The sequence below is a fragment of the Pipistrellus hanaki genome, assembly GCF_964339955.1.
Source record: "Pipistrellus hanaki genome assembly, chromosome: 16".
Lineage (NCBI taxonomy): Eukaryota > Metazoa > Chordata > Mammalia > Chiroptera > Vespertilionidae > Pipistrellus > Pipistrellus hanaki.
Window position 1 is genome coordinate 840,321 of NC_140518.1, and position 25,641 is coordinate 865,961.

The 25,641-nt window shown below is 66.7% G+C and overlaps 1 protein-coding gene across 3 annotated transcripts; it reads left to right on the forward strand.

The window, feature by feature from the left end:
* The first annotated feature begins 2,629 nt into the window (after window positions 1–2,629).
* On the forward strand, window positions 2,630–25,435 carry SLC38A10 (solute carrier family 38 member 10). Of its 3 annotated transcripts, XM_084861920.1 has the most exons (18): window positions 2,630–3,021; window positions 5,953–6,070; window positions 8,835–8,880; window positions 9,449–9,542; window positions 9,711–9,854; window positions 10,527–10,651; window positions 12,534–12,636; window positions 13,325–13,507; window positions 14,202–14,313; window positions 14,755–14,861; window positions 16,757–16,919; window positions 20,286–20,456; window positions 20,967–21,383; window positions 21,832–21,930; window positions 22,366–22,389; window positions 23,688–23,849; window positions 23,997–24,392; window positions 24,435–25,435. In XM_084861920.1, the coding sequence occupies exons 1-18, from the start codon at window positions 2,923–2,925 to the stop codon at window positions 25,010–25,012; spliced, it is 3,141 nt and encodes a 1,046-aa protein (XP_084718046.1). In that variant the 5' UTR covers window positions 2,630–2,922; the 3' UTR covers window positions 25,013–25,435. The 3 variants fall into 3 exon arrangements, with proteins under 3 accessions (XP_084718046.1, XP_084718044.1, XP_084718045.1); XM_084861918.1 differs by having other exon boundaries at window positions 23,997–25,435; XM_084861919.1 differs by lacking the exon at window positions 22,366–22,389 and having other exon boundaries at window positions 2,631–3,021; window positions 23,997–25,435.
* The last annotated feature ends 206 nt before the right edge of the window (window positions 25,436–25,641 follow it).

The window sequence follows — 25,641 nt, forward strand, 5'->3', positions numbered from 1 at the left end:
TGCGGCTTGGGGCCTCTGCACGGCTGGGAGGCTCTCCCTGCCTGTGGCCCAGGCATGCCCGCCTGCCCTGCCGCATTCCTGCATTCCTCCCCCAGGCCGGCTGCTGCCCCCCATGGGGCGGGCGGCCAGGGCCAGGGGCCCGAGGGCTGCAGCTGCTGGCTGGGGAGCTGGATTTCTCCCAGCTGTGCCCCCAGACCCCCCCACCCCACCCCCTGCCCCAGGACTCCCAGCTGTGTCTGCCCCCCTCCACCACCTGCGCAGCCCTGGCCCCAAACTGTCAAACAGGAGCAGTGACAGGCCCCCTGGGGTCTGCTGGGGCCGCCTGCAGGGGCTCAGAGTGAGGGGGGGGCACGGCTTCCAGAGGGGGGACCTCTGACCCCCAGAGCCGCTCTGTCCCCTGTGGGCCACAGCTCTCCGGAGCCTGGGCAGGGCCCGTGGAGTCCCAGTGTCTGGACCTGCCCTGTTTGGGGAGACAAGCGCCACCTCTGTGTCCGGGGGGCTCTCCTGGCCGCGGGGGTCTCAGCCCGGCTTCACCCCAGACCCCCAGGCTGAGCTGGACAGAGGCGGCCCTGGTCTGCCCGCGGCCGGGGCCTCGTGTCCTGGCTGAGGAGGCCGGGAGCCGAGCCGTGTGGCCCGATGGCTGGGGGCCGGGCCCAGGGCGTCCAGGACCAGCGCGTGGCCTGCTCGGTGCGTCAGGAGGCTGAGCCAGATCGGCGGCGCTCAGCAATGGCCACACTGTGCCTGCGCCCAGTCCGCCTGGACCGTCTGGGTCCTGCCGAGCGGACCCACGCCCTCCGAGGCCCTGGGAGCCTGGCTGAGGCCTGGGGGAGGGGAGGGGCGGGGCTGGGCCTGTGCTGCGGCCCTGGGTCTGGACGGGCGGCTCTGTGTCTGCTCAGCTCTCCCCTCCTGCTGGGGAACACGCAGAGAGCGATTTTTTTTTGTTTTTTTTAAATATATATATATATATTTACACATTTTATTGATTTTTTACAGAGAGGAAGGGAGAGGGAGAGAGATAGAAACATCCATGATGAGAAAGAATCATGGACTCCGACCCGCTGCCTCCTGCAGGCCCCACACTGGGGATGGAGCCTGCAACACAGGGCTGTGCCTGACTGGGAATCGAACTCTGACCTCCTGGTTCATGGGTCAATGCTCAACACTGAGCCATGCCAGCCGGGCAGGCCTAAGATGTTCCATCTCAACCATCACGCCCCGCTGACCAGTCATTCGCCAGGAAGATGCCACTTTGGGAGCCTCGTGGCTGCGCCTGCCGGCATTCGTGGACACGGGGCACCTCCGTCAGCGGTGTTTCTGCTGAAGGAACATGATTTGAATCTCATCGTGAGTATGGTTGGCAGGATAATGCCACCCCCAAGGGGTGTCCCCCCCAAACTCCTGGTACCTGAGAGCATATCACCTTACTTGGCAGAGGGGACTTGGCAGATGTGATTGAGGTACGTGATCCCGGATTATCTGCCTGGGCTCAGACTAATCACAGGAATCCTGAAAAGGCGGAACGTTTTCCTGGCCGGGGGCCGAGGAGCTCACTCGCGGTTCCCCCGCCGCTGCTTTGAAGCTGCAGGAAGGGCAGGAAGGGCCGTGAGCCCGGGAACAGCAGCCCTGGAAGCGGGAAGGGGAAGGGACCGCAGTGTACAACCGGCAAGAAAACGCCGCCGGAGCGACGAGGGCTGCCAGCGGCGACGGCGGGCGGTGTTGGCGAAGCTGCGAACTCGCAGTGATGTGTTGGGACAGAACGAAGAACCAGTCTCGCGGGAGACATCCGGCAAACCCAGCCGGAGGGACACCCCGTTAGTTATCGCCACATGGAATGCAAAGAGCGGAGACAGACTGCTAATTAGAAACACGGGCAAGTGTGAACACGCACGTCACCAACAGCACTGCCCCGCCGGCGGGGCTCAGCGGCGGAAAGTCTACCCGGGAACCAGGGGCCTCGGTTGGATTCCCGGTCAGGGCACAGGCTTGGGGGCGGCTCCATCCCCAGTGGGGGGCGTGCAGGAGGCGGTGATCCATGATTCTCCCTCATCATGGACGTTTCTATCTCCCTCGCCCTCTCCCTTCTTCTCTGAAATCAATTAAAAAGGTTTAAACAAACAAAAATCAGCAGCTGGTCCGTCCAGAAAGCAGCCCATGAACGAAGGACCCAGAGCAGACAGCTAAGTCCCCGCCAGCCCGCCCGGACCCACTGCTAGGTCCTAGGGTGTAATTGCTCCGTGGACGCTGGAAACCCAGCTTCTCCCCGGGAGGCGCGGCCATTTTCCTCTTGCGCTCCGCTTTCCTTCCCGAGGGGCGCTCTGCGGGCGAGTCCCTGGACCCCCAGCCGCTGCAAAGCGGGGTTCAGCAGCCGGGCTCTGCGGGAGGCCAGCGCGGGGCCAGCAAAAGCGCTCAGCTCCACGGCCGCCTGGCCCCGCCTCAAGCCCCGCCCCCGGGCCAGTTCCGGATCCTCATTGGCTCGTAGTCCCTTAGCCCCACCTAGAGGTCCCGCCTCGCAGAGCCCGCTATCCCTTGCAGGCCCCGCCCATTCCTGCTCCGCTGGCTCTCGCTCCGTGTCGTCACTTCCGGGAGGAGGAGCCTGCGGAAGGCGGAAGTGTGCGCCCGCGGGCAGCTCCGGAGCCGGCTGAGGTGTGCGGAGTTGGCAGCTGGCGTCTCTTCCGGGTCCGGGCGCGGGGCCGCGGAGGCGGCCGGCGGGAGGGAGAGCCAGAGAGGCCGGCGGGAGGAAGAGAGCCAGAGACGCCGTTATGAGGCGGCCGCGGGGCCTGGCGGTGTCTGCAGGCTGACGGCCCCCGCCGCCCTGCCGCCAGGCCGCCTCCTCCGGGCAGCCGCCCGAGCCTGTCCGGGCCGCGCGCCCCGCGGGGGTCCCGGCGCCTCACACCCGGGCCCCCGGGCCCCGCAGCCCGCGCTATGACGGCGGCCGCCGCCTCCAACTGGGGGCTGATCATGAACATCGTGAACAGCATCGTGGGGGTGAGCGTCCTCACCATGCCCTTCTGCTTCAAGCAGGTGAGTCCCCGGCCGCCGCCTCGCCCGGCGTGCGCCCGGCCCGTGGGCGCGGGTCCCAGGCGGCGCCCGGAGTTCCCGCCGCGGGAAGCTCGCGGGGTTGGCGTCGCAGCACGTCCCGCGCGTTTGGTGACCGCAGCCGAGCGCCGAGTGCGGCCGAGCAAGAGGGCCGTCCCGAGCGGACCGTGGCCGAGGCGTTGCTGCTTTGGTGGCTGTTGGTAAAACTCCGACCCGCCCGCACCTGCAGCAGAAGGGGCTCCTCTGGCCCCCGAGGCCGCGGGACGAGGCGGGCGCCCGCGGCTGCAGGTGGTTCCAGGGTTCCAGCTGGAACACGTCCCGTCTGCGCAGCTCGCCGTCGGCAAGTGAAAACCCTGAAATATTAAACAATCAGCATCATGCCAATTTTAAATAACCCATGAGAGCAAGTCACCATTTCTGATCTGCGGCTCCATGGTAGCTGCTGTTTAAATCACCCCCAAACAAACCGGCCGGGGTGTGCGCGAGTGCGGGGTTCCTGCCCCGCCCCCCCCCCCCCCCCCAGACAGCCTGTGGTTAAGGTGGGGTGAGGAGTCTTAAGTGATAAAATCACATAGGTGGTAGGAAAATTAAATAAGATGGACATCTTGGCACTGAAATGAGCCCCAGCTGTTTAATTTTAGAGAAACAGACACTTTGCATTTTTCATACTTCCTGCCGTTTAGATGAAAAGAAAAGTTTTAATCTGGGGAGTTTGGATCCCCCACCTCCAGCCCTCCAGCCTGTCTGGGCAAGAGCACAACTGATGTGGCTGGCGGGCATGCTGGCAGGAGCTGGTGGTGCCCAGGCAGTCGTGGGAGGCCCAGCTGGCAGCTCCTGGCACCCCCGGGGCAACATCTGTAATCTGGTGGCTGGCCAGCGCTGGGTGTTTCTGGGAGGACTGCATGTCCCAGGGTGCACTGCGGCTTGCCTGGCACAGAACTGCATCCTGGGTGGTGTAGTTGGCAGGTCGCATGCTGCCAGCCTTTATGCCACCGTGGCTGCCCACGGACCTGCGTGTCGGCCGTGTGGGGGCACAAGGCTTCTGGCAGAGCATTTAAACACAGTGAGGCTGGCTTGCTCAGCAAGAGCCCAACTCTTGCAGCTGGTCAATGTTTCTCTCTCATCGACGTTTCTAGCTCTGTATCTCTCTCCCTCTCTGTAAAATATCAATAAAATATATTAAAAAAAAAGAAAAAAAAAAAAAGAGCCCAACTCTTAGTGGTGGAGGTCACCTGGGAGCCACAGACCGGATGTCACCTGTCCCAAGGGCCTGGGGTCACCTGTCCTGAGGGCCTGTCCGAGTTCACAGTGTCTCCTCCCAAGGGAGTCCCTGGCTGGAGCATAGTGGGAGGCACGTTTGGCAGGTGTAATTTTAGTGTGTGACAGCCATGTCATTTTTATAAAGTTTATTTTTTTTTGGTTTGGTTGATTTTAGGAATTTTGGTACTTTTTAAAAGATTAACATTTTATTGAGATATTAGAGTATTCCTGCACCGGTGGGGTCCCTCAGCCTGTCCTGTGGGGATCGGGCCCAAAACGACTCTGACATCCCCTGAGGTGTCCCGGATTGTGAGGGCACAGACCAGGCTGAGGGACCCCACCGGTGCATGGATCCGTGCACTGGACCGGCTTCGGCAGGTCAGGCCAAGGGACCCCCCTGGTTTTCGTTTCCATGCCTGTGCATTGAGCATCTGCCCCCTGGTGGTCAGTACACATCATAGCTATTGGTCGAACGGTTGCTTAGGCTTTTATATATATAGATATTGTGCAGACCAAAAAGTGCACAATTTTAGATGCAGCCTTTTAAAAATATATTTTTATTGATTTCAGAGAGGAAGGGAAAAGAAAAGAGAAACAACAACAAGGAGAGTCACTGATTGGCTGCCACCTGCACACCCCCTACTGGGGGTCGAGCTCACAACCGGGCATGTGGCCTTAACTAGAATTCAAGCTGGGACCCCTCCTCTGTCTGCAGGCCAGGGCTCTATCCACTGAGCCAGACCAGCCAGGGCTTAGATGCCATCTTGATGAATTTCCATAAAGTGAACAAACATGTCACTAGCTCCCAAGTTAGGGAGCCCAGCCTGGCCAGCACCCCTCCAATCACTGCCTCCCTGTGAAGGGTCCCCCTCCCGCGGGCCCCAGAGGTCAGGGTCGCCTGTTTCCGAGTTCGTGGAGTAGGGTTGTGTCAGGTGTTGGTTCTGCTGTCTGGCTAGCTTTCCCCGAATGGATGTGCCGCGGTCGGTTCATCCCTTCGCCGCTGCGGGGCTCCCCGGGCGTTTCCTGGGGGGGCTCGGTGCCCACACGCCGAGGCCCGGACTCTGCTTTCCCGGGGCACTCGCCTCCGAGGAGAGAGCCGGAGCGCGGCGGTGTGTGCGCTCGGCTCCGGAGACGCCAGGAGGGCATTTGGGGTGCCGCCTGGGTGTCTGGACTTCAGATAACCCTGCCGTAAGCGTGGGCACACGGTGTTTGCATGAACACGTGTTTTCACTCCTGGTGAATCCCAGAGACGCAGTTGCTAGGTTAGGCGGTGGGTGTCTGTCTATCTTATAAGACAGGCGTAAATGTCACCGCTAATCTCTTCCTTCCAGAGTGTGTTTGCCGCGTGGCTGCCGATCGGGTGGCGGAAGGTGCCCGCAGTGGGGGCGGAGGACTGAGAGGCGGGGGCGTGCATTCAGACCCTGAGGGCTGGGAGGGGGTGGCCCCTGGTGCTCCTTCAGGATCACCAGCAGAACTTCGTCCCTGGACACGGTGTGGCGCCCACAGCAGGGACTGGCCGGGCAGGGACCGGAGCAGGCCCTGCGCCCACGGGCACAGACTGGGCCGCCCACAGGGGGCTTTCGGGCGCCGGTGTGCGGTGTGTGCCCTGAGGCCTGCGGCAGCTTCCTGTCCTCAGCGTCTCTCTCCCCCCTCCAGTGCGGCATCGTCCTGGGGGCCCTGCTCTTGGCGTTCTGCGCCTGGATGACGCACCAGTCCTGCATGTTCTTGGTGAAAGCCGCCAGCCTGAGCAAGCGGAGGACCTACGCCGGCCTGGGTGAGGTGCAGCGCCTCCTGCAGGGCGCAGGGCTCTGTGGGGCTGGCCTTATGCCTTCACGTATTCACCTTCTTCCACTTTTGTTCTGTTAATCCTCACGTAAGGATATTCTCCCATTGGTGTTTAGAGAGAGCAGAAGGGGAGGGGGCGAGACAGAGAAACATGGATGTGAGAGAGACACATCGATTGGTCGTCTCTGCATGCGCCCGGGGCTAGGGATTGAGCCTGCATCTCAGGTGCGTGCCCTTGACCGGAACTGAATCTGGTGCTTTTCAGTCCATGGGCCGACGCTCTATCAACTGAGCCAAACTGGCCAGGGCCTTCCACTTGATTATTTATAATCTATATATTTGTATTGATTTCAGGGAGGAAGGGAGGAGGGAGAGATAGAAACATCAATGATGAGAGAGCATCATGGATTGGATGCTCCCTGCACACCCCCTACTGGGGATTGAGCTCACAACCTGGCCAATGTACCCTTGACCAGAATCAAATCCAAGACCCTTCAGTCTGCAGGCCAACACTCTGTCCACTGAGCCAAACCAGCTGGGGCTTCTACTTGATTGTTAAAGTGTGCCTTCAACAGCAATTTTTTTTAACTTATTGCAGTTTTAAAAATCTATTATTATAGTCATGTTAGAGGCCCAGCGCATGGGGGGGGGGGGTGTCCTCAGGCCAGCCTACACCTTCTCCAATCTGGGACATTTCTTTCACAATCCAGGACTGCTGGTTCCTAACCACTTGCCTGCTTGCCTGCCTGATTGCCCCTAACCTGCTTCTGCCTGCCAGCCTGATTGCCCCCTGATTGTTCCCCTGCCGGCCTGATCACCTCCTAATTGCTCCCCTGCTGGCCTGGTCACCCCCAACTGCCCTCCCCTGCCGGCCATCTTGTAACAATGTGAGGGTGGCCATCTTGTGAGGGTGTGAGGGTCAATTTGCATATTACCTCTTTATTATATAGGATGCTTTGAAATTGAGGTGACACAAAAGGGTCTGGGGCACAGTCTCCTGCCCCCTGGTTTTCCTGTCTCCCCTCTAAGCACCCAGTTCAGGCAGAGCTGGCAGCCCCCACCTCTCTGTGGACTTGCTCACTGCCAGCCCTGGCCCAGAGCGTCCTTGGAGCTGCCCGACAGCGCCCGCTCCTGCCCCTCCACAAGTGCCCGGGACATGCTCCTGCACAGGCCTGTTCCCGGGGCCACCTGCCCATCTGCACCCGCCTTTCTGCTCCGGAGGCTGTTGGTTGCAGTTCCCTTCCTCTGGCTCTTTCCTTCCTCCCTGGCTTCCAGCTGCACTCCACTTCCTTCCTCTCTGCATCCTTCCTCTCTGCGTCCTTCCTCTCTGCTTCCTTCCTCTCCACTTCCTTCCTCTCTGCGTCCTTCCTCTCCACTTCCTTCCTCTCTGCATCCTTCCTCTCCACTTCCTTCCTCTCTGCGTCCTTCCTCTCTGCTTCCTTCCTCTCTGCTTCCTTCCTCTCTGCTTCCTTCCTCTCTGCTTCCTTCCTCTCTGCTTCCTTCCTCTCCACGTCCTTCCTCTCCGCGTCCTTCCTCTCTGTGTCCTTCCTCTCTGCGTCCTTCCTCTCTGCGTCCTTTCCGTTGGGGATGTTGGCTGGGCATTGGGCTCGGGGACCGAGTTGAGGCCGCCTTCTCTGTGCCCACCTCAGACCCGTAGGCTCTGCTTTCTGTGCCTGGGAGGCCCCGGGGGGAGCTGGCCCTGTGTGAGCCGGAAAGCTCCTGGCTCCGGATGAAGCCCTAGGGCCCCGCCCACCCCCTCGGCCAGGGTGACTGGGATGCTGGCCTTCGGAGGCCTGCCCGCCTGGCCCGGGCTCCGCTGTCTCCGTGCGGATTCCAGGGGACAGACAAAGGGACCGGCAGGCCGGGCCGGCCGCGGTTTCCTTCCCGTCTGCGCTGAGCACGGCACCGGACGCTGGTGCTCTGACCGCAGGCCGAGGCCCTTCCTCTTCCGCGCTGAGGGCCCGGAGCTGTCAGCCGCCTTGTCGGGGTCACCCAGCTCGTGAACCTCAGCGGCTGCACATGACCGCGGCCCTTCCTGCCCCTGCAGGGCCTGTGGGTGACCCTCTTCTCCCCGAGGGCCTCTGGCAGCGGGTTCCCATGGCCAGTGTCCAGGAAGTGCTGGCCGTGCCTGAAAGAGGCAGGTGACCCTGGGCTGGGCAGGCCCTGTTCTTTGGCGGCTGCCCGGTGATTCTTGGAAAGCCCCGAGCCGGCCGACCGGTTTGGCGAGATGTGAAGCCCCAGGAGGGCACGGTGCTGTGGGCCCGAGCGGCTGCTGGCTCCTGCCCGGCAGCCACAGCCCGTCCCCCTGCCAGGAGCGGGAAGATGGGTGCCCACCGTGGCCTCCTGTAGGTCCTGCCCCCGCTCAGCAGTGGAGAAACCAGACAGGGAACACACAAGCCCGGAGCCCGCCCTGTGGTTTGAGCTGTGAGAACGGGGTGTGCTGGTCTGGGGGACCCGGCCCACGGCCCCTCTCTCTGCCTCCCCAGCAGGCCGTGCGGAGAGTCCGGCGCAGGAACGTTCATTCTGTTCTGAATGAAAAGCCGACCTGCTTCTCTCCCCCGGCTTTGTTCTTGTTCACGGGGTTTCTGTTTGTCGGTCACAGAGCTGACCAAGGTGTGGGGCCGACACAGAAACGTGTCCCCTCATCCGCCCGGAGAGGCCAGGCCAGCGGCTGCCACCTGCCTCTCCAGCTGGTACCGGAATGTCGCCCCGCCCCACCCTCAGGCTGGGCTGAGCTCCCTCTCTCCCCGCAGCGTTCCACGCCTACGGCAAGGCTGGGAAGATGCTGGTGGAGACCAGGTAGGCGCCCTTCGCGGCTGCTCTCCCTCCTCCCCTCGGCCACCGGGGCAGAGTGCGTGTTTCCGAACTGCTGCTTGCTCAGGATCCGGCAGTTCAGTCTATTGTACCTTATAACGGCCGCGCGGGGCTGAGGGCCTGTGTAGGAAGGAAAATAGAAAGTGGAAAACTCGGACGGTGCAGGTCATGCCTCGGCCACCCCCCCCAGCTCTGCGGCCTCCAGTGGCAGGAAATGGGAGTGTCCTGTTCTCGGCGGGCAGAGGGACACGCTGCGGGGGGGGGGGGGGGGGGGGGGGGGGGGGGGGGCGGGGCGGGAATCACACCTTTAGGCTCCCAGCCCCGCAGCCTTTCCGGAGTCGCAGGTGCTTCTGTGGCGGGAGGCACTGGCCCTGTGTGTCCAGGGAACACCGGGCTGCCCAGACAGGCCGGGGCCCCGCACGTGGGAAACCGCACCACCCACACAGCCCGGCCATGGGGGCCGTGGGGGCCGTGGGGGCCGTGGGGGGCTGTGAGGGGCCGTGGGGGCGGGTCTGGGAGCGGCCCGAGCCCCTGCGAACCGGCCCTCTTGCAGCATGATCGGGCTGATGCTGGGCACCTGCATTGCCTTCTATGTGGTCATCGGCGACCTGGGCTCCACCTTCTTTGCCCGGCTCTTCGGGTTCCAGGTAGGCCTCTTGGGGTCTGGGGACGTGGCTGCTGGTGGGACAGCCCAGGAGTCCCCGTCCCGGGCCCTGACCTGCGGGAACGGGAGGGCAGGTCCTGGCGTGCGGGCGGGCCGGCCGCACGGGGCTCCCAGGTGGCGCCTGCCCAGCGTCGCACCCGCCCGCCCGCAGGTGACCGGCTCCTTCCGCGTGCTGCTGCTCTTCGCCGTGTCGCTGTGCATCGTGCTGCCGCTGAGCCTGCAGCGCAACATGATGGCCTCCATCCAGTCCTTCAGCGCCATGGCGCTGCTCTTCTACGCCGCCTTCCTGTTCGTGGTGCGTGCGGGCAGGTGGAGGGGAGGGGAGGGGACTGTCCCTGTGGCCCTCAGCTGGGAGGGGAGGGCAGGGGAGGGAAGGGCAGGGGAGGGAAGGGAGGGGAGGGGACTGTCCCTGTGGCCCTCAGCTGGGAGCTGGGAGGGGAGGGGTGGGGAGGGGAGGGGAGGAAAGGGCTGTGCCGCACAGAGGCAGGTTTCAGGCGGGTGTGGCCAGGGGCCCAGGCCCGGCGTTTGGTCACAGGGATGTGTTCTGAGTGGACATTTCTAGTCCAGATGGCAGAACCCGCAAGCATGGGAACGCAGGGCATCGGCTCTTGCTGAGTGGGTGCCCAGCAAGGTCAGGGTCAGGGTCAGGGTGCTTTCCGGGAGCAGGACCCGGAGGTCTCTGTGGCCAGTGTCCTCAGAGGGCCGAGCCCGGTGCACGTTCTCCTCGGGCCTCGGCCGTGAGCTCCCGCTCGTGACGGCACCCACTGCCCCCCCGGGGCTGGGGAAGGGCCTGCCCGCCAGGGCGTCCTGCTCTGAGGTGTGGAGGGGGCACACGGTAGCTTCACGCCTCACGCCTCCCTGCCTGGCTCGGGCCCTGCCCGGGTGCTCCCCGGCCTCGCAGCCCCAGGCGCCCGCGGGCGGAGCCCGGAGCGACTGACTGGTCCCTGCGCCTCTCCTGCTCCCGCAGATCCTGCTGTCCTCGTTCAAGCACGGCCTCTTCGGCGGGCAGTGGCTGCGGCGGGTCAGCTACGTGCGCTGGGAGGGCGTCTTCCGCTGCATCCCCATCTTCGGCATGTCCTTTGCCTGCCAGTCGTAAGTGCCGCCACGCCGGGCCTGGCTGCGTCCTGTGTCCGGGTGGGGGTCGGTGCTGGCGCCGGCCGCCTCCGATTCTTGAAAGGCTGGCTCAGGCTCCGCGTCTGTTCTGTTGCGACCTTTGCGCCCCCCCCCGCCCCCCCCAGGGAGTGGCTATATTTTTATGCGTCTCCCACGTGAGGAAGCTGGCTTGTGCCTCATGCTGCCAGCATGGCTGGTGAGAGCACCGGTTTGCCAAGTCCCCGAGGAGAGCTGGCTGCGGGACACGGAGCCGCCAGCCCATCTGATCGGCGCGTCCCAGCACTTTGCCAGAAGTTAGCTGTTTGCTGAGAACATTGAAAAGGAAGCTGCACAAACACTGCCTGCAGGCTGCCTCTGGGCGCTGTGCTGTCTGCCAGAGGCCTGTGTGCTGGTGTGCACGTGCACGTATGTGTGTGTGTGCATGTGTGTGTGTGTGTGTGCACGCGCGAGTACGTGCATGTGTGCACGAATGTGTGCCCACGTGCATGTGTGCGCCAGCGTGTGCCTCCCCTGTCGCGGAGCTCTGAGTGCAGACCGGGCTGTTCCCGAAACCCCAGCAGCACTGCCTTCGCCGGGAAGGCGAGAGCCAGGCACCCGCTCCGAGGCGTGAACGGGAAAAGGCCGTCGGTGTGCGGCACTGGCAGAGCGCCCCCATCGGCTCCTCCGTGCGCACCGGGAGCCGTCCGCCTCCGCCTCCCGCCGCGGCTCCTGGCAGCAGCTCTGCCAGCACCCGCCCGCCTGCTGCTCAGGCCCCGCACCCGCCGGTGACGCCCGCCGGTGCCTGTTACCTGTTCTCCCTCTTGTGTTTGTTGCTTTTTAGTTTTGTTTCGTTAATCCTCACCCGAGGACATTTTTTCCATTGATTTTTATTTATTTATTTTAGAAAGAGTGAAAGGGGAGGGGGAGAGAGAAAGAAGCACATGGGTGTGAGAGAAACACATCGATCGGCTGCCTCCTGCGCATGCCCTGACCGGAGCTGGGGCTGAACCTGCACCCCGGGCATGTGCCTTGACCAGGACTTGAACCCTGGCCTCCTGGTCAGAGGTCGATGCTCGAGCACGGAGGCCCCTCCCCCCGTTCTCAGAGGCAGCTGGGGCTTGGCTCCCCTGACCGCCAGGGACCTTCTGTCTGAAGCGCCCCGCCCATGCCCCGGCCTGTGACCCGTGCCGAGCCTGAGCGTGCTCATGGGCCTCGGCTGCCTTGCCGTGTGGGAGCCCACGGGGACCCCGCAGCCGGAGCGGGAGTCACCGGCCCTCAGCACAGATCCCTCCTGCTTTCTGGTCTGGTCACCCCCAGTGCAGCTCCTCCTCCAGGCAGCCCCAGACCTTCCTCCCCCCTTTCCGACTCCCCCAGGACAGCCAGGTGGACGCCCCCCCAGCGGCACAGACACCTCCTCTGTCCCCCCTCCTGCCCGGCGGCTCCGAGTGCGGCCGAGGCGCAGAGATGGCAGGCGGCCAGGCGGCCGTGTTTGTTTAACTTCCCAGTCTTTTGACAGCAGCGCCCTGATCCACTTCCTGCTTCCCTTGTAAACACGCGGCCCCTGCCGCCCCGCTCTCCGAGCCTCCCGCTCCCGCAAACACGGCCTTTCACCGGGCACTCACCCTGGTCCCTGGAGGGAGCGGGGAGCCCCAGCACGTGCCCAGCCCCTCCCTGGGCTGCAGCGTCTCAGCTCTGAGCTAGCTCCCTGGGGGCTGTGAGCTCCCTGGGGGCTGTGAGCTCCCTGGGGGCTGTGAGCTCCCTGGGGGCAGCTCTGAGCTCCCTGGGGCGGGGGTGGGGTGGGGTGGGTGGAGCTGGGGACTGGGTGGCGCCCAGGGGGCCCGCCTGTCCCGGGACCTCCATGCGGAGCTGCCTGTCCCCGCAGCCAGGTCCTGCCCACCTACGACAGCCTGGACGAGCCCTCGGTGAAGACCATGAGCTCCATCTTCGCCTCGTCCCTGCACGTGGTCACCGCCTTCTACGTCATGGTGGGTCCCGGGCGGTGGCAGTGCCGGGGGACGCCCCTCCCTCCAGCTCCTCGCAGGCCCCTGGCCGGGATGGCTGTGGACCCCGTGGAGCCCAGAAGCCTCGGGCAGACCTGCTCCCCAGCTCCACCGGCCACCGATAGCGGCCTTGGTGCTCCGGCCCCGCCCCAGGGGCGTGGAGGGCCTGGGGGCTGCTGTCCCCGCAGAGGGGGTGGGCAGCAGGGGCTGCACCAGTCAGTGCCCCGCCCCCGCGGTGCCCGGGGTTCCGTTACTTTGTGGAGAGCTGTAAACACGCCAGTGCTGGCCCGCTGCCCTGCGAGCCGTGGTTTCGGCATTCCTGTGTGTTTACAAATGGTCCGTGCAGGCACCGCCCGCCCCGCGGCTCCACGTGGGGACAGGGCTCCCCCTGCGGCGCCCGGCTGGGCTTTCCCGCCCCGCGGAGCGCCTCCGTGTGCAGGGGCTGGGCATCCGTGTGCAGGGGCTGGGCCTGGCCCGCGGCCACGCAGGAGCTCCTCTCCTCAGCGCCCTGCTGTCCTCGGGGGAGGGCACAGGGACACTCCCCGCCGGGTGTTCGCCCTCCGTGGGAGGTCTTTCCGCTCACGCGGCCTGGGGGGTGGTGGTGGTGAGGGCCGTCTTGCCGAGGCTGCCTCGAGGCGCCCAGGCCCTCAGGAGGCGCCCCCTGTCCCCGCAGGTGGGCTTCTTCGGCTACGTGAGCTTCGCCGAGGCCATCGCGGGCAACGTGCTGATGCACTTCCCCTCCAACCTGGTGACGCAGATGGTCCGCGCCGGCTTCATGATGTCCGTGGCCGTGGGCTTCCCCATGATGATCCTGCCCTGCAGGCAGGCCCTCAACACGCTGCTGTTCGAGCAGCAGGTGCGCCGCCCGCCGGCCGAGCTGGGATCGGGGAGACGGGAGGGGGGGCCCGGGGGTGACCTTCCTATTTGCGTCTGTCCTGGTGGCAGTGCTCGCTGTGTTTTCCTGGCTGCACCTAAACAAGCTTCCATTAAAGTGAGGTATTCAGTGAGACTGAAACCAGCTTCCGAGAAAGGAGACGGCGCCGCCCACCAGGGGCCGCCGCTGTGGAGTCAGGCCCGGGCCGCCCACCGCCCCGTGCACCTGGGGGGTGGGCCCGGGTGGGTGCTGGCTGCTCCGTGGCCTCCGCTTGTGGACTGAGCACTTAACTGTTTGACAAAAGGCGCCTGAGCCGCCAGCACGCTCGGACCCGGTGCTCACACACGAGGAGACGCGGCCCGGGGTGCGGGCGCCGGGGAGGGGGCGCTGCTGAGCCCGCGGCATCACGGAGCCGCGTCCGTGTCCCCCCACCCCGAGCAGCGGGTTCTTCGGCCGCCGTGGCTGCTCTGCAGGGAAGCCAGGCCTTGCCACTGACCTCACCCGCAGCTGTAGCTCTGACAGCCACCCTGACCGCCGCTGCTGGTGCCTCCCGGTGCCTCCCGGTCCCCGTGGCAGCTGCTCGGCCGCAGGGGCGGGGCCTCCGCTGGGCAGCCTTCGTGCCGCCCCGGGATGGGTGGGGAAGCCCTCACACCTTTCCCGCGCTCCCTCCTCGCAGCAAAAAGACGGGACCTTCGCCGCTGGAGGCTACATGCCGCCCCTGCGGTTCAAGGCGCTCACCCTGTCCGTCGTGTTTGGGACCATGGTTGGCGGGATCATGATCCCCAACGGTAAGTGGGGGTGCTCTGGTCCCCTCCACCCACTCGGCCCTGTCCCCGCCCGCTTGCCGTGACCGATGGGCACGCGGTGGCCCCGTCTCAGGGTCTGCTCGTCTCGGGGTCCCCGCTTGTGTCTTGGAAGCAGCTCCTGCCTGTCGCCCGGTTCAGTGGTGCCTCCCCAGGGGAAGGGGGGCCCTGAGCTAGGCCCCGTCAGGCCCCGCCCCCGCGGACAGACAAGCTGGTGTGACCAGAACCTGGGCCCGGAGCGTGTTAGGGAGGAGACGAGGCGCAGAGCAGGGAGCCGCCCGAGATGCGGCAGTGGGCAGCGCGGCCACAGGTGCCCGACGGGTTCCGCGTGGCATGTGAGGCCAGGCCAGGCCCCTGTGCAGGCTGGCAGCTCCCGTTCGGTCCCTCCGGAGCCCGTGGTCACCCCGCCCGCCCCTCTGTCCCCAGTGGAGACCATCCTGGGCCTCACGGGCGCCACCATGGGCAGCCTCATCTGCTTCATCTGCCCGGCGCTCATCTACAGGAAGGTGCACCGGAACTCGCTCTTCTCCCAGGTGAGCCCGCGCCGCAGCTGCTGCTCCGGGCACGGGTGCCGGCCCCGCAGTCCCCAGGCCTGGGGTGGGCCAGGGTGTGGGGCCACCCCGGCACCGTGATGGGGGGCACATACAGTGTCAGACCCGGGTGCTCGGCAGCGACTCTGTGCCCGGCGAGGTCCTGCGGGCGCTCCTTGCTGTGCGATCAGACTGGCGCTGCCGCGTTCTTGCTGACTTTCCATCTCCTTTCTCCTCTCGGGGAAGGAGTGCTCCCCCGGTGGTGGGAGACTCTCTCCCAGTCCCGCCTTTTATCTGCAGCTGTGACGAGTGACGGACAGCCGGAGGGGGTTATATCTTGTTAAAGGGACCCTTTTTCTCGGGGTGCCCCCTCCTATGGAAAGGCTTCTCTCTCGGAGGCGGGGCGGCCTTGCTGGCGCGGGTAGCCGGCCCAGCTCGGCGTGGCTCTGTTCTGGCTCCGTGCGCTTTTCCTGGCCCATTCCGCTCGGTCTCCGTCTCTGCCGAGGTGTGTCTCTCACGACAGCACCCGGCTGGCTTTTGCCTTGTTTTCTTTTACCCGGTCTGTTAATGGGCGTGTTTAAGGCTCCTTACAGTTTCTGTAATTACTGATTCTGGAGGTATTAAAGCTTCCGTCTTACTCTTTGGTTTTCACTTGTCCCATCTGTTCATGTTTTTCTCTTTGCTATCTTTTGGATAAATCAAGCATTTTAAGTATTTGTTTGTTTTTTATTTTTTAATCCTCACCTGATGATATTTCTTCATTGATTTTTAGAGCGAGTGGAGGGAGGGGGAGAAAGAGAGAAACATCAATGAGAGAGACACACATCGATTGGTTGCCTCCCACATGTGCCCCAACCAGGGATGAGCCTGTACTCAAGGCACGTGCCTTTGGCCGGAGTTGAACCCAGGACCCCGCAGTCCGAGGGCTGATGCTCTGTCCCCTGAGCCAGCCTGGCCAGGGCTCCTCATTCGGCCGCGGCTGCTGTGTGCCTGCCCTCCCTGCGCGGGGCGGTGAATGGAGGCCTGGCTCGTTGGAGTGGATGCGGATGAGTTGTTTACTTCTCCCCAGACAAGGCTCGGGCCGGCCGTCCTGGCTCCTGTGCCCGCTCTGCTGGGTGCTGTTTTATGTGCTTTAATTGGACAGGCACCTCACACTCCTCCGGACATCGCGGTGCCAGGGAGTCAATATTGACTCCCACGGTCCTTGCGGTTCCTGGTTTCCCATCCTTGGCGCTGCCTCCCGGGCCTGCTGGTGTGTAGGTGATGCCAGGCGGGGGGGGGGGGGGGGGGTGCTGGGAGGGGACGGGACCGGACAGGACAGGGCAGCGCTGTGCGCACTTTGGTGCGGTGGATCTCGCGGGCGCAGGGGATGGGTTTGGAGTCAGTGCCTGTAAGCCCTCCCGGGCCTGGCGTGGCCTCAGGACGCCCGGGGCAGTGACCCCGCAGGCCCCTGTCCGAGTGCGCCCGCGGGCACTCTGGCTTGGGGCCTGGTGGTGGTTTGTAGGCAGGAAGGCTCCGCCTTTCCAGTGTTCGCTCATCTCAGGTCCTTCCGGGGGCTGGCTCCGTGGTGGAGCCTCTTCCTCCTGACCCGGAGGCACAGGGTCTCGTCTCTGCTGGTGGAGCCTGACGCTGCTTCCAGCGTGGTGCGCTGACGGCTGTGTGCCTTGCAAGCCCGCACGTGTGCACACAGAGCGCACGGACCTCCGCCTTCAGCCAGCAGAGCCAGAGGCCCCTGCCTGAGCGGGCGGGGCTCCCCGTGGGCCCTGCCGGGTCCCCAGCCTTGGCTGCAGACCTTGGTCTCAGCCAGCGGGCCTCAGAGTCCCAGGCCCCTCTCCCCTCTGGCTCCCCCCTCGCCCCTGTTTCCAACCGCTTTTGCTCAGGACCTCTGTCTCCTCCAGGTGGTGCTCTGGGTCGGCCTGGGCATCCTGGTGGTCAGCACTCTCACCACCTTGTCTGTGAGTGAGGAGGCCCCCGTGGACGTGGACCCGGCGGAGGAAGCCCCCGGCGGTCGGCTTGGGGAGCCTGTGGGTGCGGTGAAGGCGGAGGTGGTCCAGCCCCCAGGTACGTCCCTCGGTCCACCCTAGCTCCAGCCCCCAGCCCCTGGGAGGTGCCCCTGCGGGATTCCCTGGACCGTGAGAACGCGGGTGCCCGTCCCGGGCTGGCTCGTCTGCCAGCTGCTTCACCCCGTTGGGTGCTGGGACAGGTGGCAGGTGGGACGGCAGGGCCTGACCTCCAGGCCCCCCTCGGGCGCTCACAGCTGATGGTTCGTGGGTGTGCTCACGGTGGTGGGCTCTGAGGCTGTGAATCTCAGCGGGTCTCACCGGCTCAGCCCCTGGCGGCAGCTCCTGGGCTCCTGTCCTGTTCACCGCTGTCCGGCCAGCGCGTGCTGGTGGACGATGACCGGCACCGCGGAGGCAGGAAGGGTGGTCTGACCTCCTCCAGGGCCTCCCGGCCCCGTGACTGACACGGGAGGTGGCGGAGAGGCCGCAGGAGGCCGGGGGCCGCGGGCCTGCTGCCTGCGCTGGGGACCTGCCTGGGCTGGGAAAGGCCCCTGCGGGCGGGCGGGCGGGCGGGCTCCCGAGCGCCCTCCGCCCGAGGACCCCCTGGGGGCTCTCCTGCGGACACGACCGGGGTCGGGGGGGGGGGGGGGAGGCTCAGGCAGAAACAGCGTGTGCGGAGCTGCGGGCGCGCGGGGCCCTGCGCGGAGTCGGTGGTGTGAGGAGGGAGGGTGTCAGGCCCACGCTGTGGGGCGTCTCTTGCTCCCGGCCTGCGGGGGCCGCCGCGGGAGCCCAGGCCGCGGGCACTGGTCCCTGAGCTGGGCGTGGGCCGGCGAGTTCTGGGCGTGAGTCAGCAGGGCCGCAGGAGCAGCTGCGTCCGGCCGGGGCGGGCGCTGCCTCACCTGGAGCCGGCGCCACATCTGGTTCGCATTTGCTCCTGAGGCCGCAGCGAAACACATGGCCCTCAACCACATGCGGTGTTGAGCGCGTTCTCCGCTCTCTCGCCGTCCTCCCGTGATCGACGGGCTGCTCCCGAGCCCGCGGCCTGGGGGGCTCGGGGCTGCGCCGCGGGCTGTGCGCCCGCCGCTCACGGGTCCTGCCGTCCGTGGCAAACGGCCCTGAGGAGGCAGGGGCTGCCCTGGGCGACGGCCACCTGCACAGCCCCACAGTCGGGAGCAGCTGTGCCCGTGTGGGGGCGGGAGGGGGTGCCGGCCTGCGAGGCTCCTGGGCTCCACCCTTTGGAAAGGCTCACGGGGCCACTCACCCCCCGTTGGGAGCACCTGGCTGCAGGCAGGGCAGGCTTTGAAACACAGCGTGCCCCTCTTTCCCCAGCGCCTGCACCCCGTATGCAGTGTTGGGGAGCAGCCTGGGCTGCAGCTCTGCACACCTGGTCCCTTCCCGCAGCAGGGGTGGGGTGGGTGGGGCGGGGTGGGTGGGGCGGGCGGGGCGATAGGCCTGCTCCAGCCCCAGAACTGCACTGCTCGCCGGGAAGTGTCTGCGGTGCCCGGTCACCGGCCTGCTCTCCCGGGAGCTCCGGCCTGGAGCATCTCGGGGTGAGGGCGTCTCAGTGCGAAGGGGGCTGCTGACCCCCATGCCCCAGGCAGGTTGGACCCCACAGCCTGGCCCAACGAGGCATAAGCTCAGAATCCACGAGGGGCTCCAAGGGGCACCTCCTGCGGCCTCTCCACCGCCTCCCCTCTGCCCTGGCCGGTGCTTGCTGATGCGTTGCTTTGGTACTTGGAAGTCGTGACCTTGAGGATGAGTGACTTGGGCCATGACCTTGAGGACTAGTGAGGCTCTGACCTTTGGGAGGCTGGGTTTTGGGCCAGTGTGGGGCGCCCCCTGCTGGCTGCTCTTGAGCCCCGTGGGCTGCCAGCCTTGCAGGGGCAAGTGGGGCGCAGAGCGCGCTCCCCTGCAGCCCTGTCCACACATTGTCCCTGCTCCCCGCGGCCGCCAGCCACGGGCACTTCCTGTCTCACAGCGGCGGCCGCGGCCGACCGGCCGGGGAGCGTGGGCTGTCAGCGTTACTGTCTGAGTGTGATGCCAGTTTTCCCGCGGCCAAGGCTGCTGGCACTGTCCCCAGCGGGTGCTGCTTTACAGACGGTGCCCGTGGCCAAGGACTGCCCGGAGGGTGGAGTCCAGGCTGAGGCGGTCCCTCCCGACTGGAGGGCAGGCGCACGGAGCTCACCTGTCCCACCGGTGGCTCCTGGCTCTGTTCCCTCTGAGAAGCCACCGCCTGGTGGCCACGCGGCCGAGGCTGGTGGGCTCTCTCCTGGGCTGGGGTACCCCGTTTCCTGACTTGCAGTCGCTGGGTGACCCTGATTTACGGGCACTCGTGGGCGCGGGGGGCGTCTGCAGGGGGTAATCACGTGGCAGCCGGGGACGCAAGGAGGCAGGACCCGTCCGAGCAGGGTGCACCCCCACAGTCCCCCTCGGGCCTCGGACCTCGGTCTCCCCTTCCCGAGGGAGCTGGGGCGGCTGCTGGCTCGGGGTGAAGTGTCCTGACCCCCCGCCCCCTCCTCCCCGTACGCCTGCCTGACCCAGAGTGTTTGTTCATTTGGAATGGAGATGGTTTCCTACAGGCTCCCTCTGGCCCAGCTCTGTGGGACCCTGGGTGACAGGGGCCCTGGGTGAGGGAGCACTGGGTGAGGGGGGCCCTGGGTGAGGGGGGCCCTGGGTGAGGGGGGCCCGGGTGAGGGAGCACTGGGTGATGGGAGCCCTGGGTGAGGGGGGCCCGGGTGAGGGGGCCTGGGTGAGGGGGGCCCTGGGTGAGGGGGCCTGGGTGAGGGGGGCCCTGGGTGAGGGAGCACTGGGTGATGGGAGCCCTGGGTGAGGGGGGCCCGGGTGAGGGGGCCTGGGTGAGGGGGGCCCTGGGTGAGGGGGCCTGGGTGAGGGGGGCCCGGGTGAGGGGCCCTGGGTGAGGGGGGCCCGGGTGAGGGGCCCTGGGTGAGGGGGGCCCGGGTGAGGGGGGCCCGGGTGAGGGGCCCTGGGTGAGGGGGCCCTGGGTGAGGGGCCCTGGATGGGGTGGAGAGGTGTGGGAGGTGGTGGCTGCAGGACGCACTGCGAGGGGGCAGAGCAGCTCCCCGCTGTGGGCCTTGCTCTGCTCTGCCTCTGCCTCCTCCCAGGGCAGAAGCCCGCCTTGTTCTGTGGCAGCTCAGCCCCCAGCCCCTACGATGGTGGGTCCGTGCTGCCACCTGGTGGTCACGGCCAGTGCTACATAGAGCTTTGGTCTGGGCCGTCAGGTGTAAATTCCATTGACGGCGATTTTGTTATGAAGACACACGGACAAGGACAGTTTCCGTGCTGCTTCCCTGCTAGTGACCGGACAAGACAACAGGGCTGCGCAGGCCCTGCCCCACTCCCACTGCTCGTGCCCACTGTGGGACGGCCACGTGGACACGCCACTCAGCGAGCCACTCTGTGCCGACAGGCCAAGACCCGGCCGTGGCCGTGGCCGCGGACACCCGAGACAAGCCGAAGCCGCCGCCGCGGGAGAAGGACGAGCTGGAGCAGGCCCAGATCAAGGGCCCCGTGGACGTGCCCCCGCGGGAGGGCGCCAAGGACAAGCAGGAGGAGGCGCAGCTGGACTGGCCCGGGCAAGGTGGGCCTGGGGGCAGGGGCGCAGGGCATGGGGGCAGGGTCTCCCAGGCCTCGGGTCTGCCCCTCGACCCCGCCCACCCTCGACCCTCCTGCCCCTTCCTCTGGGTCAGGTGCCCGCTCTGCCTGCCCAGAGCAGCTGGTTGGCCACTACCCATCTGTCATCTGGGAACAGCCTGGCCCCACAGCAGCCAGAGCTGAGGTGGCCTCGCTGGCCTGGCCCGCCTTCGGCACCAGCCCCAGCCCTGGGATGGGCCCCTCCCCTCCCCTCCCCCTCCCCATCCCCTCCCGTTCCCCTCCCCTCCCCTCCCCCTCCGACATGCCCTCCCCCTCCCCTCCCCCTCCCCTCCCCCTCCGACATGCCCTCCCCTCCCCCTCCGACATGCCCTCCCCTCCCCCTCCCCTCCCCCTCCCCTCCCCCTCCGACATGCCCTCCCCTCCCCCTCCCCTCCCCCTCCGACATGCCCTCCCCTCCCCCTCCCCTCCCCCTCCGACATGCCCTCCCGTCTCCCAGGCGTGGCGGTGCCCGTGGGGGAGGCCCATCGCCACGAGCCGCCTGTCCCGCACGACGAGGTGGTGGTGGACCAAGGCCAGGACGGCGAGGCGGCGGCGGCGAAGGAACGTGCGGCTGAGCACGTGGCCGACGAGGCTCCGGGGGGCCAGGGCCAGGCGGCACCACCGCCGCCGGATTCCGGAAGAGCGCGAGGGGCCCCGGTGGAGCCCAAGGGGGATCTTCCCAAGGGTCCCCAGAAGGTTCCAGAAGGAAATGGTGTGCGGGCTTTGAAGCCCCTGAAGGAAGACCAGGAGCCGGTGGTCAGGGGTGTGCACCCAGGGCCCCAGGCAGTGCCCCCCGAGGGGCAGGACGCCCTGGGGGCAGGGGCCGCCGACAGAGCGGACGGCATGGTGGTCCCGGTCCCGGACCACACCGCAGGTACGCCGAGAGCCGAGAGCGAGCCGGGGCGGGCGTGCCTGGAGGCCTGGGAGTGGGCTGGGATGGCCAGCCTGGCCTGTCCGATTCCCTCCTCGCGAGGCAGGTGTGCAAGGGGCCTGGCGGCCTGGCAGCCACCAGGACATGGCCACGTGTTCGCCACGCCGGCCGGCGCTGCTGCGTGTCCTGTGCACGGGCTGCGGGAGCGCCTGGCGGCGCCGGCTCAGAGCAGCCTGACGGCTCACGCCTATTCATCGGCCAGGCGGTCAGCACGGCCCGCAGCCCAGCCCGAGGCTGTTGAATCTGTTTTATGATTCCCTGGTAACCGTGGTCGAACGTAAACTGCTGGGGGAGGGGGGTGCAGGGTGCTTTTAGGGGACCTCTGCTCCCTTCTGTCCCTCCTCCACCTTCCTCCGTGCCCCCTCCTTCCGAGCGTCTCCACTGCGTGCAGGTGGGAAGCCAGCCCCCCGGGCCGGGCAGCCGGCGGGGCCGCGAGGGCAGAGGAGCTCGGAGGGCCCGGCCGGGGACCCCGCCGGCAGCAAGCTGGAGGGTAAGGGCTGACTCCTCACCCATCCTCGGCCCAGGGGCACCTCCCTTCCTGCAGACCCCGAGCAGGTGGTGCGAGAAGCAGGGTTGTCTGGGGTCTTTGCAGGGCCCTTGCCTCGGCGCCTGTGTCCTGCCGACCAAAGGCTGAGCCCGCGGCCCGCCCCGCTCTCCGGCACCGCCCCCGCCCTGGGACCACTCTTCCTCCCTCTCCCCGCACAGTCGGCGCCATCGCCTGGCTCCCGGGACCCCTCTGTGCCCTCAGGCGTGTGTGGCCTGGCTCACGGGTGACTGTCCCGCCCCGCTCTCGGGCTCGGGGTTCCGTCTCCCTGCGTCCTGGCGCCTCGGCACCGCCTCGCTGTGGTTCTTGGTCTTTCCCTCGAGGAGACTTCTCACGCCTCCCCTCTGCCTCTCTCCCTCTGCCTCTCCTCGGGACGCGCAGCTGAGATCAAAAAGCTAGTAGCAGGTAGGCTGCAGGCATGTGTCCCAGCGAAGCGTGAGGGTCGGGGGAGCCCAGGGCTGCATGGGCACGCGGTCACGTGACAGCCCGGCACAGAGCATGTGGGCAGAGCCCCGGAGCTACACATACAACCACCCTCCAGCCCCTGTTGGGGTCTCCGTTGCCCCAACTTGCCCCCTTCTCACACAAATGCCGAGATGGCTCCCAGTCTTAGAGGCCCTGCCTCGGGGGAGGGGTCGTGTAACTTGTGCCGTGTGCATGGCCCGTGTTCATACGTTCTGCATGTGTGTTAGCCTCGGCAGCTCTCACCCATCTGCAGGTGATCCCGTGGGCTCGGGCTGGGGCACAGCATGTCACCTCCACTCTGCCTCATGCCTGTCCGTGTGCCCTCTGGCGTTGGTGCAGGCTGGTTCTCTGGGAGCCGGTGGGCAGCACCTCCAGAGCCGCCTGGGACCCGTTGGGGCCAGACTTGTACCCCCGCAGCACACGGCCGAGAGCCCTGGGTGCCGAGGCAGGTGGCCCATGGGTCCTTGTGCCTCCCTCACCCAGAGGGAGTGGGGTTCCTGATCCCACCCATGGCCGTGGCCTTCATTAGGCAGGTGTCAGGTGCCCTGGGTGTCTGGGTGGGCACTGCTGAGGGTCCGTCCTCCCCGTGGGCAGCCTTAGCCTTCCTCTCAGGCCGCGGCCTGCACACCCATGCCCTCTCCAGCGGGAGAAACTGAGTCCCTGGGAAGTGGCACTGGCAGGCGGGCATGGCTGGGTGTTGGCCCTCCCGCTGCAAACGCTTCCTCCTTCCTGTGAGCTTGCCCCCGGGCAGCTCTGCCCTGTCACATGTCAGCCAAGCGTCTAAAGCCACACGGGTTGTGACTGCTCGCCCGCCCGTGCTGGAGATCGGAGGGAGGGGCTCCCGAACCCGTGGGGCTACAGGTGCCCAGCCTTGGGCCTCCCCTGGACACGCTGCCGCGTGGCCCCGCAGCTGGCTGCAGCCTGTGTGGGCGGGGCTAAGGCAGCGGACGCTGCGTGAGAAGCAGTTCTGTCAGTTTTCAAACCCCCCCTGGAGGAGCTGTCCTGCAGGCACAGCCTTCTTTCCCAAAGTGTTTACAGCTAGCCCCCGAGCCCAGGTGACACGGTGCCGCCGGGCGGGGCCCCGTGGGCGAGCTGGGGTGTCTGAGCCCCGGCCGTGCCAGAACACGCCCAGCTCCGCCTCCTGGACCAGCAGGGGACGCCCGCCGAGGGCATCCTGGGAGGGCCCCGCAGCGCCTGCATGCTCGGCGGGCGCGGGCTCTGACGGTGTGTCCCCCCAGACGCCGGCCGCGTGGAGAGGCTGGACCACGAGGTCCTGCTGCAGGTGATCAAGGAGCAGCAGGTGCAGCAGAAGCGCCTCCTGGACCAGCAGGAGAAGCTGCTGGCGGTGATCGAGGAGCAGCACAAGGAGATGCACCAGCAGCGGCCGGATGGCGAGGACGGTGAGTGCTGGGGGGCCTAAGGAGAAGGGCTTTGGGGCTGGGGCCTGAGTCCTGCTGGGCACGTGTCGGTGGCGGCTCCTGTTCTCTCAGTCCCGGCATCGGTGGCTTCTGCTCGTTCCTGGGCTGAACCAGTCCCTTCACTTTCAGTGGATGCGCCGGCCGAGCCTGGGGCGGCCGCACCGAGGAGCAAGGAGCAGGAGGCCCAGGACGCGGCGACAGTGGCGCACCCCCCGCTGCAGCCTCTGGAACCCGAGCTCAGGGCTCCCGGGCAGCCCCCTGCTCCGCCCCAGGGACACAGCCAGCGTTCCCTGCAGGAGCCCCAGGGGGCTCCGGGTGGTGTGGACACAGAGCCCAGGAAAGACCAGCCTGGCGCCCAGCCCCAAGCGGCAGGTGTGCGGGAGGGGGCCCCAGAGCCCCATCTTGCTGGGGCCCCCAGGAGCGCAGAGAAGCCCGATGCCGGGGCCGCCCCCGGACAGGGTCCGGACGTTCTTGGCGGAGGCCCTCCGGAGAGGAACAAGTCCCACAAGGAGGCGGCAGCCGCCGGTGCCCATGTTCCAGAAGCTGCTGGTGCCCGTGTTCCGGGAGCCCCAGGTGCCCTGGGAGCCGGGGCAGGGGCAGGGGACCCTCCAGTGCAGCCCCAGCAAGTGAGCCAGGACCGGGCAGCTGCAGGCCGGCCCAGCAGGTCGGAGGGAGCAGCCCCCAGGGCCCCGGCTGGGTTCCATCAGCCGGAACGCCGAGCTTTCACCGTCAGGGCCCAGGGAGGCCACCCAGAGGCCAAGAAGGAGGCCCTGGGCGGGGACCACGTGCCTGCCCCCAGGCAGGACGCCGCCATCCAGACGCCCGAGCAGAAGCCAGACCCTGAGCTCGGGCCCCAACAGGCCGTGCCGGGGGCTCAGAAGCTGGACAATGTCAAACTGAACCGAGACCTGAAAGTTCAGGTTGGCGCTGACCTCAGGAGGAGACGGCGGGACGTGGCTCCTGCGGACGAGGGACTGGTCCCCCACGAGGGGGTCGTTGTCCACTTGGACCCCCTGCCTGACGTGCGGGTCGGCGACCTCCGCAGCGCCCTGGACGCCCAGCTCCGCCAGGCCGCGGGGGGCGCCCTGCAGGTGGGCCACAGCCGCCAGCTCAAAGAGCTGCCCCGGGCCCCGGAGGAGGCCTGAGGCTGCAGCGGCTGCTGCTCCCGGTCTGCTGGCCTCTGCAGCCGGCCAGGCCGCCGGGGAGCCTGGAGCCGGTCCCGGAGGCTCCACCGACCTGCGTCCTCTCCGAGCGGCCTCTGCCATCACCGCGCAGCCCGAACTTGTCAGGTGACCGGCTCACTGCGGCCCCTCCCTGTCCCGAGAAGGTCCGTGCAGCTGTGGGTCTGCGTGAGGGCCGCTGCCGCCGGTGCTGACCTGTCCCAGGCCTGGCTGCCGGCCCTGCCCTGGCCCCGATCGTGTCTCAGTGTTTGGTCTCACGTCCCGAGTTGTAGAAAATTTAGTGAACGTTCTGCCTTGACCACGAGCGCTGCTGCCAGTTTGAGTGCTCCCCGCCCCTTGTCCCCCAAGTACCCCGGGCTTCAAAAATAAAACCATTCCAGGCCGGTGGGTGGTGCGTGGTGAGGTGAGTTACCGGAGGAAGGTGTGCAGGACTGAACGGGCCTCATAGCCAGGGGCCCAGTGCCAGGCGTGGGGTCGCGCACATGGCCCAGGACGGGCCTCCCCGCAAACAGCAGCCACTGTGGGTGCCCTTCTCCTGGGGCTGCCAGGCTCGGCCGTCCCCGCTGAAGCCCGCTCACCTGTCGGGTTTTCAA

What these genes read in the sequence shown, in the direction of transcription:
- SLC38A10 (XM_084861918.1), top strand. Translation starts at nt 2,923, where the DNA reads ATGACGGCGGCCGCCGCCTCCAACTGGGGGCTGATCATGAACATCGTG. An exon ending in GATCAAAAAGCTAGTAGCAG is followed by an intron (nt 22,390 to 23,687) that starts GTAGGCTGCAGG and finishes GTGTCCCCCCAG; the next exon opens with ACGCCGGCCGCGTGGAGAGG. An exon ending in GCGGCCGGATGGCGAGGACG is followed by an intron (nt 23,850 to 23,996) that starts GTGAGTGCTGGG and finishes CTTCACTTTCAG; the next exon opens with TGGATGCGCCGGCCGAGCCT.